The sequence below is a fragment of the Photinus pyralis genome, unplaced genomic scaffold (assembly GCF_008802855.1).
Source record: "Photinus pyralis isolate 1611_PpyrPB1 unplaced genomic scaffold, Ppyr1.3 Ppyr1.4_LG5, whole genome shotgun sequence".
NCBI lineage: Eukaryota > Metazoa > Arthropoda > Insecta > Coleoptera > Lampyridae > Photinus > Photinus pyralis.
In genome coordinates, this window is record NW_022170596.1 from 49,060,324 (window position 1) to 49,080,354 (window position 20,031).

The 20,031-nt window shown below is 36.3% G+C and overlaps 1 protein-coding gene across 1 annotated transcript; it reads left to right on the top strand.

Annotated features, from left to right (window-relative positions):
- The first annotated feature begins 7 nt into the window (after window positions 1-7).
- On the top strand, window positions 8-18,537 carry LOC116170785. The gene is made up of 8 exons (XM_031487288.1): window positions 8-1,194; window positions 1,244-1,386; window positions 7,120-7,409; window positions 7,463-7,571; window positions 17,525-17,653; window positions 18,013-18,081; window positions 18,132-18,245; window positions 18,295-18,537. Exons 1-8 carry the CDS (start codon window positions 8-10, stop codon window positions 18,414-18,416), a joined length of 2,163 nt encoding a protein of 720 aa, XP_031343148.1. The 3' UTR covers window positions 18,417-18,537.
- The last annotated feature ends 1,494 nt before the right edge of the window (window positions 18,538-20,031 follow it).

Below are 20,031 nucleotides of genomic sequence, written 5' to 3' on the forward strand. Positions count from 1 at the left end.
GATCAAAATGTATCGGGAGTGCGTCTTCTTGCTGATGATCTTAACTATAAATTCGCGTTCCAAACCGCTCGAATCAAGCGAGATCTGTAACAAAATTATAAAAAACGAACGGTACGAAATCAAATCTTTTGGTTTATCTTATAATTGCAGTTACGTATTTAAGGGACCTTCTTGTCCCACTTTCTTTAACGTTAAGTTTATTGAATTTGATTTGAGACCGTTTGCGGGATGTAAAGGTAGCAGTTTGGAGGTGGTCGGTAACGAAGTTTTGTGTGGGAGAATTCACGGAACTAGGACTTACTTTTCCAGTGAGGGGATGTTGAGAATGAAAATCGTGTTGAAAGGCAACTTCTCCGACGATTCGTATAAAATATTGGTCACGAGGATGCCTTGCTTTGTAAAACCGCGAGACGATACAAACGTGTCGCGAATTGCTTTCAAAAGTGAACGACACCCTTCCTGTTGCGCCGGAAGATACGATGCAAAACAGTTTTATATGACAAGTCCCAATTTTCCGTATAGTAATAACGTTCAAGATCGATGCGTGTACGACATTTATAAATTTTCACCACACGTGTGTCGCTTGCAAATTCACTTTTTGTACTTTTCGCTCGATGGACAGACGGGCAATACGTGTCACAAGAGTTTTCTGCAATTAGACGATAATTACTTTTGCGGTTGTCGCACTGGATTGCACTTGGTAATGCCGTTTAATTCGAGCACGAAGACGATTACGTTTAAAAACGGGCAATGCCGCGGCGAATTTACTGGATTTGTAATTGAGGTAACGCAAGAGGAATGCCCATCGTTCAGCGACGAGCCAGCACTGTATATCAGCGAGCCTAATTTAAAAATGGCACGTCTGACGCAAGAAGACATCTACTCGGATAAATCCGAGCCGGATGTAGTGAAACATGTTTATGTTTTTGAAGATACCGGTGATAACGAGAGAAGTGATAAGGAGGACGTCGTTTTTGTCCCGAATGATGTATATCAGTGCAAACCGTTTGATATCACTCGACTGAAAGTGTTGACCAAGTCCAAGGATATTTTGTGGCAACAAATATCCCAATGTAGCACCTTCAGCAGTAACTCTTTTCGCTCGCAATGTGTCCAGGCGAATTTAATTAAAGGATATATTCAAAGCCCGGAATATCCCTACTTTTATCCCAAAGGACTGAATACGTGCTACAGGTTTGTAGGCATTTCTCGATGGCTGAAAATTTACGTATTTATTGTACAGATTCGAATCACTACGCGGATATTGTGCCGTTAGGCTTTATATTCTCGACTTTGATGTTGACAATAGTTTCCACTGTGAAAAGGATTATTTTTTACTAAGCGGGCAGTACAAGTACTGTGGACGGACTTTACACAAAGCTTCATGTGAGTAACGTTAATTATGAATATTCTAACCATCCTATATTGATCCGAAATCTGCAACTAACCGGACAATTAAATACTTTCCTCTTTTTGTGTTTTAGGGTTTTAAGCAAAACGCTTCATCTTGCTCATTAGAACCACGTGCTTTAAATAATACCAATTGAAGTCTTGAAGACTGTTTGAGATTCACACGGGTTCTTGAAAACTTATAAAAGCTACAAAAGGTTCTTCAAAACAAGCTTCTTAAATATTTTTATGTCTTACTAACCTATAAGAGCACATTTTATATATCTGTGATACACGGGCATAAAGTACCACTTTATGCCCTAGGGCATTAAGTATCACCATAGTAACTCATTTATACTTAATGACAAAACAAACAAAGATATGCAGGTCATTGAAAACTAGAAACGTCAATTATTAATTGTTAATACCTACTAAATCACAAGATTGACATTTCGTATAGTTTCTGGAACTTCTTGGAAATTCACGATGAATTGAATTATTTAAAATTACGTTTGACGTTTGGATGGTTTCAATCACATTAATAAATTCGAACCACGCATACTCGATCAAACATAATGAATTATTTTGTAAACGAATTTTGACGAAGAAAACTATTTGTAAAACATAAAATTGTGTATGTACCACGGGCATAAACTATGTTTATACTCTCGGGCGACTAAAAAGCTCTCGGGCCATAGGCCCTCGAGCTTTTTAACTCGTCGCCCTCGAGAATATAAACATCACTATTATGCCCTTAATACATAAATAACTATTACAAGAATTATCAAGGCTCTTATAGACTATGCCATTTAAAAGTTATCAAAACCGCACTGGAACACGCTTGGAATTTGTTGAAGACTCTTGAAAACCTGTGGAGGTTTATAGAGGCTATTAAAAAATCTGACTCTTAAAGACACATTAAGATTTTTAAAGACATCTCAATCCCTTTGAAGGTACCCTTCAAGGATCAAAAGACTCTTAAAAACCTGTTAGAGATTTCCAGGTCACTAAAAGACTGTGGCGACTATTGTGATTCATCAACGTTGCTTATTAAAGTTTCTAAAAGATTTTTATAAGCTCTTAAAGACTAATAAAGGATTCTATGTGTTCTGAAATGTGCTTAAAAGCCTCTTGAATGTTATAAGTTCTTGGAGACTTTGGAAAGGACTACTACTTTCTTCTATTATTGAACTATTGTACCCAGTTCCTCGTTTTTCTACAGTCCGTTAGGTTTGTTCGATACCATGTAATTATTCAAGTTCCGCTACTTCTTCTATGTGCTTTGTTGCTCCACTTCCTCTACGCCTTCCACTTTCCTCAACTCTCCCACCTCCGCTACTTCCTCTACCTGCCTTCGCTTCCCAAAATTTCTTCATTGCCTTCAATACCTCTACTTACTTCCTCTTTCGCTTCTGCTTCTTTTATTTCCTATATTTTCTCTAGTTCTTCCCGTAGTTTCTGTATTTGCGGTAGTTTCTTATCTCTCTGACTTTTGTGGGTTCTCTGGTTTCACTGAATTCATCACTGTGGTGTTACTGGCTTCCCTAGATACTTTAGCTTCCCTTGTTCATTTTCTATAGTTTTCCTAGCTTACCTAGTGTTCCTAGTTTCCTCTGTATTTCTAGGTCTTCCACATTTTCCCGCTCTAGTTAGGTACTCCAGTTTTTTAAAGTTTATCTATGTTGTGTAAGTTTATTCGTTTCTCTTTCTTCAGTTTTCTGATTTATTTTGTTCCTCCAGAATCACTAGTTTCTCTAGTTTTTTAGTTTTAGTAATTTCTCCGGATGAGCTTTTCCATTTCTTTATTTTCCGTAGTTTTCATAATTTTCGTATTTTTGTTGTTTTCCTATTTCTTCAGTTTTTTGATTTATTTTGTTCCTCCAGAATCATTCGTTTCTCTAGATTTTTGGTTTTAGTAATTTCTCCGGATTAGCTTTTCCATTTTTTAGTTTCCGTAGTTTTCATGATTTCCATATTTTTTTATGTTTTCCTATTTCTTCAGTTTCTCTGGTTTATCAAGCTCCTTTAATTTCCCTAGTTTCCTTAGTTTTCTTAGTAGTAGATTAACAAGGGAGTACCGGAACCGTTCAAGGTCACTCGTGGTGCCCTCGCTAAATAGGTCAAGGCGAAGATCAAAGATCATTCGGCTCCGCTCTCCTATGGTACTGACCTTGGAAGGTCAGTCAAGGTAAAGATGAACGATCGATCTTTAATCTCCCAACGTCAATGTCCCCATTTACTTCAGTATTTCAATGTCATGGTTAAAAAGGATCAATGACTCCATTTTGTTGTCACAATTCATTTTCAAGGTCATTGAACTCAAATCGAACCCAAACATTAACGCGAATCGAACCCAAACGTGGGTCAGCTCCAGACGTTAAAGCCAATTGAACTTTCACATTTGGGTTCGAGTTCACGTTTTGGTTCGTTTTCGCGTAATTAGGTTATTGACTTTTGATGACCTTGACATTGAATTATGAGCGTATAGTAAATGGCGTGATTGACCTTTGGGGGCGACAAATCGATTCCAAGGTCATACACTTTTCAATGCTCCTATACCAGAGAAGAGCGGGAAGAGAATTTCCTTTGAACTTCAACTTGACCTACTTTCTGAGATCACGCCATGTAGGGCACGACCTTGAGCGGTCCAGCTACGCCTCTGTTACTCTACTCCTAGTTTATGTAGGTTATCAAGTTCATTCAGTTGCTGTATTTTTTGTAGTTGTCGCAGTTTCCGTAGTTTTCGTGGCTGCCATAATTTTTCCATAGTTTTTTTTAAGTTCCTTAATTTCTATACTTTCTTTAAATTTTTTCGCTTCCCCAGTTTTTCTAGTTTCTCTACTTTTCCTAGTATTTCTGGCTCTACAACCTCTTGTACAGTTGTTATAGTTTCTCGAAGTTTCTTTAAATTTTTCGATGTTCGATGTGCGAAGTCGATCCAGTTTTTCATGTTCCTCAAATGCCCTCTACTTTCCCTTGTTTTCGTAGTTTCCTTAGTTTATCTCCGTTCGTCTAGTGTTGGTTGCCGCAATTTTCGTAGTTTCTTTAGATTTAGGTGTTTCTGTGGTTTCTCTAGTGCCAGCAGCTTTATCTAGTCTCTCTTGTCTCTGTGACATCTCTTTCTGCGTTGTTTTTCTGGTTTTCGTAGTTTTTCCAGTTCCTCTATCTTAATGTGGTCTCTAGTCTCTGGCATCTATCTGACACCGTTGGTATTTATTTATTTATTTATTTATTTATTTATTTATTTATTTATTTATTTATTTATTTATTTATTTATTTATTTATTTATTTATTTATTTATTTATTTATTATTTATTTATTTATTTATTTATTTATTTATTTATTTATTTATTTATTTATTTATTTATTTATTTATTTATTTATTTATTTATTGCCCTACAGGCTTATCGCCCAATTACAGGACAATTCCATTAACAACAGTACACTTAGTAGTTTCTTGCATCACCGATCGCTCTGGTCTCACTGATTTTCCTAGTTTTTCTAGTTTCTCCGAGTCTAACACTTTTTCCCGTTTCGCTATTTTCTTGTTTTTTTCTTTTTTTCCACGTTGCCTTAAGTTTCACTAATTTATCTAGTTTCTTTAGCTTCCGTAGTTTTTCCAATTTCTTTGGTTTCTCCAGGGTCCGTAGTTTTTCTGGTTTTCGTAGTTTCTTCAACTTTATCTAGGTTCTCTTGTCTTTCTGGCATCTTTCGTCTCTTTGGTATCACCGGTCTTTTTGGCCTCACTGGTTTTGTCCCTCAGTCCCTCTGGTTTTCCTAATTTCTCTAATTTTCCTAGTTTCCTCAGTTTTTCTACTTTCCCTAGATTCTCTGGATGTACCACCTGTTCCTGTTTCTCAGCTTATTCAGTTTTTCTAGTATCTCTAAGTGTCTTCATATTCTCTGATTGTTTAGTTTAATTAGTTCGTGTAATTCCATCAGTTGCTGTAGTTTCCTTAGCTGTAGCAGTCGTGGTTTCAAGTTTGTGTAGTTTTTCCCAGATTTTTTTTCAATTCTTTATGCTACTCGTGGATTTTTAAATAATCGTTTCTCGAAAAATGCTTTCCGAGACCCGAACCGGATTGTAGAAAGATTCGGCTCCGAAAAGTTCGGCTCCAGAGTATTCGTCTCTGGAAATTTGGCACATGGTGAATTCGCCTCCGCCAGAATAGTTTCTCACCAGGAAATAGCTCCAAGATAAATTCACGTTCAGGAAAAGACCGATGTAAAAATTGCAAATTTTCTTGGACGACTATTTGAGAGGAGAGCGAATTTACCGGTACTGATGCCATTATGTAAAGAAGTGCAAGCATAACCGAAATGTTCGGTTGTCCGATCGCTCGCTCGCTCGTTGGATTCATGTCCATCGAAAGAGAACGGATGGACCGATTACGACGAAAATTTGTAGGTGGATTTTTTATCAGAAGATTTGCAGATCGGAGTTCGTGAAATGGAAATGTAGGCCGAAAATAAGGACGGCCCTTTTGACATTTGAACATGAAATTCAAACGCGGCATAGCTTCCACGATATAATACACAATGCCAAAAGTTGAGCCTAATCGATTCAACATTCACAGTGCCTTTTTGACGCATTTTTGCATATTTCTAAAAACTTCAAACGCGATTTGCGAGTGAACGGGGCGTCGGAGTTGGGAATATGGTAGCCCCCGACAAGAACAAGAACTGGTGGTGGAGTTAAAACTAAAACTAAAAAATACTGAACTGTCACACAAAAATGCGCTGAAGTCCCTTCGATTTCACACGAAGACTTTGATAATCTTTATCATCTCGGCCATTTATGAACCGAATTGCATGAAATTCAAGCTGGGAATAGCCAGTAATATATCAAACGTACTGATGTCGCTTTGGCACTTTTGATTATGTATCGTAAGGATGCATGTACTCGTGTTAGCGTGTCTTTATCTAAGGTCACGTCTCTCCAAAGTGCGGGCCTACGGTAACAACTTAACCAAGATCCATTGAACCTAATGCGACTTTCCGTTCTCAAGATGTCTGCATTAAAAGGGATCTGTAATGAAAGAGGTCGACTTCCAGGCTTCTCAATGCGTTTTTAGCGATTTTATTATTGAGACGTTTACCGTGCGATCTTCGCACATGCTACGAGAATGCGTGATGCCTCGTTGGAAAAAGCGCACTACATGGCAGCATGTTTTCCTAATTACATCTTTTCTCTAACGGTATCGTTGGCGAACTGCGAATTTTCTTAGTCAGTCGAAAAACCTAACTCGTTTGTAATGCGCTGTTGTTTTTTGAAAAAAACGGCGTGTTCGCAGTGCGTGTTACTATAGAGGCAGATATTAAAAACCTCTCCCGCCTCTAGCGTATAGTTTCAATTGCGTTTCTAATTTTATATTCAAAGGTTACGGCAAGTAATTACGTACACGATATGACTTATATCGAAAATATTCTAGATTTACTATAATATAATAAATTAACGGCAAGGCTAACATTATTTGTCCTTTTGTCTTGGTAATTTATTGTAACAGAGGTTAGCTGCTACCCTGGCTGCGCTACGTGTCCTCTGAAAACCTATAAGCAGATTTTAAGTTGAATAACTATATCAATTAATTCTCTAGAATAAACATTTGAACACAAAAGTAATCAACGATTGAAAAAAAAATTCTTTGCTGCTTGCTAACTTCAGTATTAACTAATAGTGTAGGCGTATTGTGACACTATCATGTAATATAATATTTTTTTCTAATTCAGTGACATTCGATCTACGTAACCGCGACGAAGAGATTGCTTTTATAACAAATGGTTTTTCGTGTAGGCGAGGTTTCAGGGGTGTTTATGAGCGGATTCCTTGCAATAATGATGGAATCCCCGTTGATCCTGTACATCCATCGAAACCTACCACTTTGACGCCTATAACTTCGACTCCTACGATAATGCCGCATAAACCATGTGACCGAAATATAAGGGACAATGTATTTTTATTGGAAGTTTACGGTTACCACCAATCGAGATGTATTTTTAATATTATTAGAAATGACGAGGTAAGTATAGCATGTTTGTTAATGCTTGTACTTACACAAGGTGGTTGTTTCAGAGAGTGTGTAGTTTACTGCTTAAATTTGAGCAGTTCAGTCTCTCCTGTAAATTTGAATATTTGCTGATTGGCAATACGCGGTACTGTGGAAATCGAAATGGAGAAAGCGGTAAGCGAATTATTTTCATACAAAGCAACAAATACATTTCCGGCTTTTTTTCTATTTATACGTAGTAAAATTCCGATTAAACGTAAAGTAAAAAAATACGACAGACAATAACAAAATTAGGAATATTTTGAGTAGATAAAAATAGAGGTAATAGGGAAATACCATTAAAACTGCAATATTTTTTCTTACTACACATATGAACCCATGAAGATAAATATTTTTGTTTTGGTTCAGTGTGAGCAAAGTATCTGGAGGTCTTGACATTGATCTCGTTTGTAAGATTAGGCACACATTTTTGACTTAGACCAACTCAAACCAGTTCCAATAATAGCAAATTTATGGTATAGCCAACGGTTCGTATCTTAACAAATTTTGTTCGTTATATTTTAAAAGTCGACGACATCTTATACTTTATTAATGATATTTGGGCCATGAGCTTCCTATTTTGGTTTATTTAAGTGGCACAGAGATTCTAACATTTCAACCTGAACCGTTCATGCGGAGTTCCACAAGGTTTTATTTTGGATCCGTTTCTGTTTATGATTTATGATTTAGGTCTAATCTTTTGAAATATTGGCAATTCCTTCTAAATAAACTACGCAAGTCCGAAAAGTTACGCTTGGGAGCTAGGACCCCAAAAGTCTCTTTTTTAACTTCTTTTTCAGCATAACACAGACGGTTTTTGCATATGGCCGTTGTCTTTTTATAAAAATGAGTTTGGTTTCGTAATCTTATTGATTTTGTGATTGAATATTGAATTTTTCAGCGAAAATGCTTGCACAGACTCTTCAAATTCTTAGCTTTTTTAGATGCTTGTTTCTTATTTCTTTGTTCCTTTACCACTTTTCGTATTGTAACGTAAATTTAGTTATGATTTATTTATGTACACTAACTAATGAATTTGTAACAGTCCTTAAATAGATTGATTTATATCCAGTTAATAATTATTTATCATTCACTTTTACTCAAATTTAACATGTAGGTTAATAACATATGATCACGAATGTCAGTATTTATCCCTACTCATCAATTCGGTGTCGATGTTGGAACTAACTCAATCCGATTATATAGCAGACGAAAATTCTTCTAGAGGGTTCTCGAACACATCATATGTTCCGAAAAGAATGCGTTACATCTGCCTTCATTCCTTATCGCCAGTGACTGGATGGCGCCCCGATGTCGCCAATTTAAATCTTTCAATACGTCATCAATTCTAACTGTCGCAAGGTTGACGATGTGTCTATCAGGTCAGTTCATAAAATACTGAAAAAGAACAAGTTTTTCGCACACATTGTACAAGTTTTACATATAAGAACTAGGCGTCGATGATTACCGATTGGAGAATTCACTTCTGCGAATTAATAAGAATGGATGATCAGCATTTCAGTTTTTGGCTATTCCAGTAAAAAGAATGTTACGGCTATTAAAATCATGCGTCACTCGATGAGGGGTGCATATATAATTTTAAAGTGGAGGTAGCTGGAGATGCGGGATTGAATGTTAAGACTAAGGTAAACCTTCCTCTGGCTACTTAGATGGACGTCTTTTTGCAATTTTCGATTTTTTATCAATTTTACAAATGACAATAATTGGTGGTGCGCTTTGAAATTGAAAGCCCTGTATATTAAAGTTTGTGATGGAATTTCAAGGTAGGTATTAGGTAAATGCTGAGTAATACCCATACCTACATTTGCAGGATTTATTTTGGGTGTTATTGGTTTCTTCAGCTAAAAATTGCGAATAACTTTGCGCGCCATTTACGGGGAAATAGTGGGATATTAGTTTTCGGTAAAGAACAGTTTCCATAGTTTTGTAATTGTTGTTATAAAAATACAGATTGTTAAACAAGGTGAGTAATTTTTTGTCGTCAACAAAATCCAGTTAAAGTCAAGATCTCAACACAAATAAGTGATGAAATTTTACCAAGAATCTAAAAATGTCTACAGAAAAATACCAAAATGCTACGTCATCGTATCTTATGAAATCGGTAAATAGCTGCACGCTCCCGCAATTTATTTAAATGTTGGTATTGTTGCAGCTGCACTTACATTGACCTATCTTAAATCGTATATAGTATAAAAATATGATTTTGTTATCAAAACGCGGATATTACGTACATAAGTATATTTCCAGCAAAATATTAACACTAAAGATTCCATCATGACGACAATTGGTATCGTATAGTTATTGCCATTTCCATTTTGTTTTGAAAAGTAATATTCCATACTTAATGATTTAACGAACTCGAGGTACGTGGACCAATCAGTTCGTCACCACCACGTCAGATGTGCGATAAGATTGGCAAAATAGTATTTTTTCGTTCTAAGGGTGCTGGTCCTAGTACTGCGGCCTCAATGTATATTGTACTATCTATCCTTATCATCACCGGATCGTCCTCGTCTCGGGGAGTTAATTGAAACTTGTAATGCCGTTCCCCGAATTGTCAAAATAATTAGTTTTCAGCTTGGCTTTCAGCTTATGTTGCTTCCAATTGCTTTTGCATTTTGTACCAACATTATAGCTACAGGGTGGAGCAGGGAAGTATCCCTACTTTTGAGATAGCGTTGTGAGTAGTGGAGACGTGTTGGAGTTGGGCTAAGCTCGAATGACGCTGTGGCCATGGATTTTTCCGTTAGTACCGCTGTCAGTTGTGGACATGGCTTGGTCGAATGAGCAACGCGCTTTTGCAGTCGAGACGTATTTTTCTCAGAATAAGTTTAATATAATATGTTGTAGTGCAGCCTGCGCTGCGAACTCGTTGTCGGATTCGCAACCCTATTCCTGACACAAAATCCATTTTGTTGTGGGTGGAAAACTTCCGTGCATATGGTAGTGTACAGTGGTCGAAGTGGCAAATATTTTTTACCGGTATGGCTGAACTGATAAAATCTTAGTATTGTATGTATGCGTATATTATCATGAAAAAATTTTATCCGTTATGCCTATGTGGATAAATTTATTACCGGTATGTTTCACAAAAACCAAAAATCTATCGGTATGCCATACCGCCGCATACCGCCTCACTTCGACCACTGGTAGTGTAGTGAAAAAGGAAAGTTGGGGCCAGGGTTGGGGCTCAAAGGACCGTCCGAACTGCAGAAAACAGTGACCGTGTACAAGTAGTGTATTGACAAAGAGAGACATTACTTGAATGATGTGTTGTTTAAAACAAAGTAAAATTATTATTAAAATTAACTTCCACCTGTACCCTTTTGATGACCCAATAAAGTTTTACCTTCAAAATTAGGATACTTGTACTTTCCTGCCCCACCCTGTAGAAGTGTTAGTCAGTCTATTTTATTCCCCATTAGTACAAAGAGCGCGATATAAATGAGTAACTTCTCACTGTGGCAATTGGCACGAAAATTTTTGCTATCTAGAACAAAACAAAATCACTATGCGAATAAATTTCATTCGTTCTCAGGAAAAATGGTACTTAACGTAGAACCAATACGACACAATTAACAAATGCATAAATCCGTGCATTTTTAGCGTAGGTATATCCACAAAATGAAAAAAAAGATGCGCTAAGTGATCACTTTGTTCGTCCGTCCGTACGTCCCTACCGCTGTATCACTATCAGGTCTTTCTCCTAAGAGCCATTGCTCTACTTTTTTCGCAATTTGAATCGTTATAGTGTCGAGGATTGCATCAAGAAAGGAATTGTTCCTGCTCTGGCTCTTACAATATTGAGCTAATCCGACTTAGCCCGCAACAACCGCAAAAATGGCAACAAATCTTCAACAGTTATTTAATTTGCAAACTAAATGTGGCGTCCCTAATGAATCGAGCAATAACTAATGTAAAATGTTAAAAACCATAATTATATTATTGAAACAATAACCCCACTCTCCCTGTATAACTAAATACGGCAGCCTGATTTATAAATTTCAAATAAAAATGAAAATCGTATTAATGATTGTAATTGTTTTGCCCCCCCCCCTCTTCCCTCTCTCTCTCTCTCTCTCTCTCTCTCTCTCTCTCTCTCTCTCTCTTTCTCTCTCTCTCTCCGCGACTACAAACGCAATTTCTTTCAAGGTCTGTAACGGCTTAGTTATATTTACAAGAAGAAGAAGATCTCGCTTGCATTGGAACTTCTACGGCACTAGGAAAAATTTTAATATGATAATTAATTTTTATTTGACCTACGGCTAGCTCAGTAATAAAATGTTGTTCTTATACACCTTACCTTGTGGAAGTTTGGCCTCTTATCAGCTCCTCTTAAAACCTGAAGATCAAAATCTAATGCTTTGGTTTGATTGATCAGATCACATTAGTTAGTTGAAAGATATTAATAAAAACAAAAGCGATCAATTTCCATTTTCCTTTACACGTTCCTGGATGTTAAATACTGGTTTGGCTCATAAAAAGGAATACAAAAAATGCAATGCCTATCTGCCATTTTTTTAATACTTAAACTTAATACATTCTTGGTACATTCTCCCCACTGAAATTAAATACAAAACTCCAAATCAGTGAAGCAAAACAAGCCAAATCCTTTGCTTGGATCCGGTTCGTAACAATAAATACAATACAAAATCTGTTTCATGCAAATAATCTTCATTTTAGGAATATACATTGTGTTCATTTTAAAAGTATCCACCCTTAATAACTCTTGACTTGATACGATTATTGCTTTGAGTTCAACACGTCGATTTAGATATTGAGGCCGAAGTTAAAAAATGGTACCTAGAGAATGTCCCCTTCGTCCCCCAGCCACCCCACTTCTAAATTTGAAATTGATTTTATACCTCCCATCTTCTGTGTAGTCTATCTTAAGAACAAACCAATCGATTTCATTTTTGTTATCACGGTTGAATAGAGAATTTTATGCCCTTTCAAATGATGTATCATAAGGTAAAGGGTGCAATTTTAAATTTTGAAGTGGAATGGCTGGGGAGCGAAGGGATGAAACCTAAAATTTTGCAAGTACATTTTTTGAACTTCCCCCTCAATATCTAAATCGACGTGTTCCCACTCAAAGCAATAATCACACCAGGTCAAGAGTTATTTCGGGTGGATACTTTTGAAATGGACACACAGTGTGTAGTGAGGTCCCGTGAGAGTAGTAGAACCCAAATTTGAACGTCAAAAACCCTGTGCTACATATATAATGCTCGAAAACCCGGCTTGATATACAATATATTATTATTCAGATCTAATAAACAATAATGTTTGTTATGAATAAGTGCGTCATTTTGCTTTCAGATAAGGACGGTGTAAAGTTTTCTGTCTTGTAAAGGAATCAATCTAAAATTCAATGAACTTTATGTACTTTTGCTGCGCTTAAGTCACGTCTTTTGTAAAAGAACTTACGACATGGTGTTGTCTGCCTGCTGTGGCAATAAAACATCGAAACAATTTAATCACACCGACGCTTTGAAATTAATTTAACTTTAAGACTGGAGAAAAGGAAATTCACTGGACACAAGGAAATGTATTAAAAGGTTAAAATAAAGAACTGCAACGGTAGACGACAGAAGTTAACTTTGGTATTTTATCGTTATTTTTCATAAAACGATCATTACCATTACCGTCTCCACACACAATAACTATAAAGCTGAAAACACACATAGTTGGAGTTGCCATTGAAAGTTCTTGCGATTACTTTAAGTACTTGTAAGCACAGTGCTTCAATTACTTAAAAAATCGTAGGGTTTGAAACTATTGCTCGAAAGTTCTTGGTAATCGCACTTATCCCACACTTGCTGTCCTTTCTGAAACGCCCCTAACATTCTCTTAATTACAAATGGAATACTCTACGAAACCACTTTCTCTTGTAACATACTACTGAAATCTCTTCAAAGTTTTTTTTTACTTTCTCGTCACTGACAAACCAACAGATCAAAACGTATCGAATGGTTATCTTTAAAAAAATCAGTTTGACCATAAACCAGAAATACAAAGATTTCTCAAGGGGAAAACAGTTACTTTGAGTAGACACACGTGAGTAGATTAAGAAAAATTCACATTCATTAATATTTGGACACGAGAAGAAATATCTGACATGAAAACCCTATCCGGGCCGCACAAGGGATTTGAATAAACACCCAATTAATTGATTGACAAAGACAAAAATTTGTGGAAGAAAGAAGCTTACAAAGCGTATTTGGAATAAAACCCGGACGCTGACGTTCGACAAATAAAATGAGGAAGTCTTATAATTACTTACAGTTTTTTTTTCTCTTTTAGTAATCCTAATAATCTGGTTGTACAAGGTTTGCAGTAAAAAGGCTCAAACGCTTCTGAACGTCACTTTTCGTTAAAGCATGATGAATAAAATGACGAATTGCTGATGACTGTTCAGACACTACAAACTTCAACTTTAATAACAAGAGAACCTTAACAGAAGGGTTTCAACTTGACAGACCTTTTCCATCAAACGGACAAATCGGTTTAAACTTCTCACACAAAATTATTATAATAATGACAAACTACGTCTTCAAGTAATCAAATCCACAGACAGTCAAAAAAAAAAAATAAATAGCTTAAAGAAACCTACACGTTTTCTAACGGTCGCGAACCAGCAACCCCCCTGTTTTTGGTTGATTCCTGTATTTAAAGGAATTACCACTCCACTATAAAGTAATCTTCTTCCTCTGGACTTTCAAATAAGACCGCCAATCATAATTAGACTTGATAACTCCAGCTTCGCGTGCCACTTACGCAGAACTAATGCGCGTATCGTTGTAAACCTGGATATGTCGTTATCTTTTGTAACCGCGATAAAAACACGTGCGCTAATTAAATCTAGTCCTATAACAAAACCTCTTCGCAAACGACCAGATGTGCCTACATTTTAACACGCAATTTAACTTTTTACATAAACAAATATACATAAAGCAATTACTGCATCGATAGACTTAAAAAAAATAACACTAAGACAAATTCAAATGACATGAAATAACTTTGTGTTTATTCGTAAATAATCCCCCAGATTTACACCTGATAAAATGAAATACTCTCACATACAGGGTGTCCCGTCGTTACCGAAATAACGTCTGCATGTTTATGATTTGAACTATAGGTATACATACGAAAAAAGTAAATGTGAAACGCTTATTAAAGTTAACACAAAAAGAAATATGGCTATTCATATTGTTATTTAAATAAACCTCCGCCTTTTTCAGAGCACAATTATGTAATGAAATGCATCTGACGTATTCAGAACGCTTCTGACATGATTTTAATATTTTGATCACAAAATAATGGTTGAATATATTGACGGAATAAAAAAATCCAAATTTCACTTTCTTTTACATTTTTACTTATTTAAATATTTGTTATGTTTATGATGTACATTTGAAATCAATCCCTGGTATCGGGGCCACGTGTTCAATGAACAATAAAAATTATGACATTTTTTTCTACAAAGAATGTACACCTTATGGCTAACAAAGTTGAATCCATTTACGTTAAAATGTTCATTGAAACTGACTAAACCAATCTTAATGGAAAAGAAGTCAAATACTTGCTAAATTTTTCGGGCCACGTACGGAAGTGAGTTAGTGAATATAATTCTGGGAAGCTTCTTTGACAGAGCGAGGGTAAAATTTACAGGAGTTTTATAAAAGGACTCGTAAAAGGACTTTTAAGAGGAATGAGATTCTTATGGTTTTTTTCGTAGGGAGTTTCTAATGTGATTCTCTAGATTGTGGAAGGTTCGCGAAAACGTTACGTTGCCAGGGAGGTTTTATTTTATCTGTTCACTCGTTCAAGGTTTCACCATTTCACATTGTCACTTTTTCTTGAACAAGGTAGCGTAACGTTCGCGTGGTCTAAAACTGAATGTTTCTCTCTTGATTACCCGTAATGAGCTCTACGACGGCTCAAATCAAAACCAATTGAACGTAACGTTATCCTTATGGATTAATCCCTACTGATCTTTTAAATTTACAAAATAACCCACAAAATGGTGCCAGGTAATTAAATCGGCGATGGATGATTAATGATACGGGCCTTGTTCAGCCCCGCGATTCAAAATCACTAACTTCAGTAGGAAGTCGGAGCACAATAATGGTATGAAAATTAAACAATATAATTAGCGTAACCAAAATTAAAACTTAATTAAAAGAAAAATTATACATTTACAAATGATTGGAATTAAATCACACAAGCGAAAGTAGCTACAGTCGGCGGAAACTTGGGCGGACTCGAGCGCCACCAAAAGATTAAAGCCTTGCTTCTGGCCAAGGTCGGCGATTTTGGAACGGTCTCGAAGGTTTTGCACAATCGGTAGCCTCAGGCATTCATTGAAGAAACGGACGGAGCGCAGTCAAATTTTCCAAAACGATCCCCCTAAATCGTGAATCGTGGTGTCACGTTATATAAACTTCTCAAAATACGGTCGGAAATGTCAACCGGGCGGCTTATTCGGTTGTTTAGATCCAAAAATTAACACTTCTTTATTTAACTGTGAAACCTCCAATAAACATAGAAATATGTTCCGATTATTGAAGTGTTTTTTGTCGTTTTTCATGTTTGTTGCTGATTTATTTACTTTAACGACCACACACAGTACATCTTACCGCGATTCAAGAATGCTCTCATTGAAATCCTAAAAAAATCGAAGGGTTCTGCAAGTTTTGTATATTCTAGAAATTCCCGTATATACATTCTAATAAAGAATTCAAAAAGTATTCTAAAAGGATACTAAAAAAATTCGTAGAATATATAAGAAAATTCCAAAAAATTCTAAAATTCCAAGAGGGTTTTACTAAGACTATGGAATATTGTAGGGAGATTTTAACGGTTTTGATGGTTGTAAAGATTCCAAAAATATTCTAACAAAGAAGACAATAAGATTTTAAAAAGTTCCTAAGATAACCCTGAGAAAAATATGAGATGATCCTAAGGCCGAGAGGACATTCTGAGATAGGGACAAGATTTCTAAGAACATGGTAAACAGATTCAATGACCTTTCTAAGGATTTGAGATACTTTCTACTGGGATTTTAAGAAGAATCTAAGAAGTTTTTAAGAAGATTTGAAGATTCTAGGGATTCTACAGGCATTCTAAAAATATTCTCACATCTATCCATGTGCTGATAAATTTGGCAACTGAAAAAAACCTTTATCGCGAAAAAAGTAGACTTTGCAATTACTGTTTGGACTCTTTAGTTTTTATCTAACTCGGATTTAAAGCTTGCAGTTAAAAAACTGCTTCATGGCGGTTTTGTGAACTGACAAGGTCAATCCAGTGCGCTACCCACTAAAATATATTTTTTGCGCGATCGGTCATTTCTGACTATTTACCATGGATGTTTCTATGACAGTACGTAGAATTTACCAGTTGCTATGATTACGACGACGCCAAAATTACTTACCGATCTAAAAACAGAACAGCAAAAATACTTACCGACGCCTTTTTAAAAATCAACAGTCTTATATTACATTTAATCTTTAATTATTGTTAGGTACATTAAACGTACAATTTGTGCTGTTGTTTCCTATAGCAAGACGCTCATAAAGTCATAAAGGAAGTGCAAAGCTAGTAAACTACATCAGACACATGCACATTTTTATGAAATTATTAATTTCAATTTTGACATTTAAACTGGTTACCTAGTGATGTACACCAAACCACTTCGATTATTTCGATTTATTCTGCTCGTTAATTTCTTAGTGCATATTTATATTGGTTGGATAATTTTAATTTCGATCGCGCAAAAAATGTTATAAGCACGTCGAACGTTAAGGGTTACCGTTCTCAGACAATAATTATTGGAGTCGTCGCTTCGCTCCTCCTCCAAACAATTGTCTTCGAACGGTAAAAATCCCTTACCGTTCTCCATACTTAATATACTATAACGTTGTTTTAAATAATTCAGATTAGAATAAATTAGTTAGATTGGCTTGGGTTCCAAGCAGGTATCTCAACAATTTTTCAAAAATGATTTTGCATGGTTTTAGTCTTTAATATTAGAAATTGAACGTAATCAACTTTATTTTTAGTTACTATCGAGTTTGCTGATACCAAATTACCCATAACATATGTACGGTCATCAACACTTCCAGTCAAATCCAGTTTACGATTCCGGATTAGTGGCCGGCAGATGATCACGGACTGTGACCTTATTGATGGTAAGCATGGAGATATACTCTTTATATTTAGAATAGCACTAATCATGACGTTTCTGCATCATACCTCTGTTCATAGTTTTGGGCAGTACCATAGGAAGTTGGGGTGGATCCCTATCTATAAATCTGGGGTTTCGGTTATGTTTTGTTTGTAATTCAAAATTAACACTACTTATGTCAGTACTCAGTAGTATTTACCAGTTGTACGCTTTGATAAGTTAATGTAAGGACGATCTTTGGCACCCTAACCGGTTATAATCGGTTTTCATTCTCAGAGAGAATCCCGTGTACGATTTAACCTACATTTTATCCTTTTCCTGATTTTTTAACAATTACACGAGTAGTAATTTTTTTTGTTTCAGTCCCAACAGTCGAACCGGAACGATTAGTTGCGGGTAAAACGCCGATACAAAAAGATGCACCTAGCAAAGGTCAGCCAAGGTGCTCGAAAACAACCGACGCCTAATTTACACTTTTGTAGATATATGCGGACTGCTCCTGAATAGCAAGGAGGACCTCGCGTCCAAAATTTGCAAAATAATCAAAACGCAAATTCCTTCTTCCAAATGCATCCCAATAACGGAAAAAATGTCATGTGAGTTGAACATGATGATTTAATATTTAAATGATGAGACGTCTTTCAGTTATGATGCATCCAACCTCCAAGGACGCCTTGGGCGTCGTTTTTGGAAATAGGATAATGAGAGAAAGTATTACGGCGCACGAAGTTGCATGTAAAGACATATACACTGTTATTTTCACTTAATTAGAAGTGCAATTATATGATAACATTACAATTTCCGGTTTGAAATGTCGAAGGCTATACAGATAAACCACTATCACTAGACATAATATTTATTAAATGATAATTTGGTAAATAAACTAGTTCACGTAATTTTATATTTTCCAGTACGCTTTTTTTGGGTTGGCATTCTTCAAACCATGGACCTCGAACCTCGGTAAAATTTACACATAGCCAGAAGTTTTACATTGAAATTATTATGATACCCTTAAAATATATAATTCACGGCGGTTGAAGAATTAATTAGTCTTCTTGCAAAGTCGCATCGATTCCCATAGAAATTGTCTGGATTCAGGTTTCACTTAGGTGGAAGTTCGTATTCGAGGTACATATATAAAGTTGACAGTGATTCAACTGTGCGAAATATGAAGGTGAATTTGCAATAGATTTTTACAGCTTCAGGTTTCCTGACGGCAAGGTATGTCTTCAGACTTCAGTGATAAAGTTCATCGACGCGACGTCCGTGCGGCTTGGATTATGTTTGATTAATTTTGCGCAAATATAACTTTTCTATTTTTAGCTTATGCGATTGTACAACGAAATTAATTTGCCGTCGTTCAAGTTCAGAAAGAAAACCACTTCATACGCCGCTCTCTCCAAAATGCAGCTACTAGGTTACGATGTCACGTATTTCGCAAGGTGAATTAAGCAATGCGCTTACATGCTTCGTTGCTGCTGGATCGAGTTTTATTTATGGACCTCGTCCTTAGTCTAGCTCACACAGAATTTATACCGGCCCGCTTGATATTCTAGTCTTTTATTAATACCACCCTTAACTTCGTTGAGGTTGAAACTGCCCGCTGGCATTAACTTTATTCAAACTTTTTCGAACCAACTAACTTTTTAAGGTTTTTGAAGAGTATTTACTTTGATTCTTCCGCGTTTGAAATTCTCGCAAATGGTCCGTACTCTAAAGCGAGTGATGCTCGATTGTGCTACTCATATTTTTAGCGAACCACAATCTTAGTGGACGACCTACACGTTATGACGATTCGGTAGCTTTCCCCACCACCTTTGCACGAATCGTAACTACCTATTATTCAGCAGAGCTGATTCTCTCTCCTACTCCAAGCTATATATCACAACCCCTCAAAGTCCAACACCAATTAGGTAGGCAGAGAGGTGGCTAGTTCCCTAAGTATTCGTGTCGATAAAGTTTCCCTTATCATTTACCAGAAAACCGTGGAATCAGAAGTTGACCAAATGTCGACAACGTACGCCTCTGGAGTCTGCTCATGTTAATAACACTCATTTTATCACGTTTGATGAGTATCCGTCGAGTAGACCTCCGTTAGAACTCTCCTACATAAGGCAAATGAATGGATATAATATGAGAACGTCAGGTTGGAAGCAGGCCTTCGTTGTAATAATTCTGCCTTTGTTATCGTTATACTTTTCCGTAGATTGTGGGAACTTAAGCCTCATTCAGATAGGTGGTAGTGCAGTGCTGTTGTGGTGCGGTGCCGTTGTATAAAAGTTTGAAATACGCATACCCATATGACAATTCACAATGACATGTGCAGTGCATACGACTTGCAGCCGCTTGCCGAAAGTATGTAAACTTCAAACTTTCTGCACA

Bases quoted from the DNA above. Each gene is read 5' to 3' on its own strand.
- LOC116170785 (XM_031487288.1), top strand. From the start codon at position 8: ATGTATCGGGAGTGCGTCTTCTTGCTGATGATCTTAACTATAAATTCG. The intron at 7,410-7,462 runs GTAAGTATAGCA...TGGTTGTTTCAG, and splicing joins ATATTATTAGAAATGACGAG to AGAGTGTGTAGTTTACTGCT. The intron at 18,246-18,294 runs GTGAGTTGAACA...GACGTCTTTCAG, and splicing joins AATAACGGAAAAAATGTCAT to TTATGATGCATCCAACCTCC.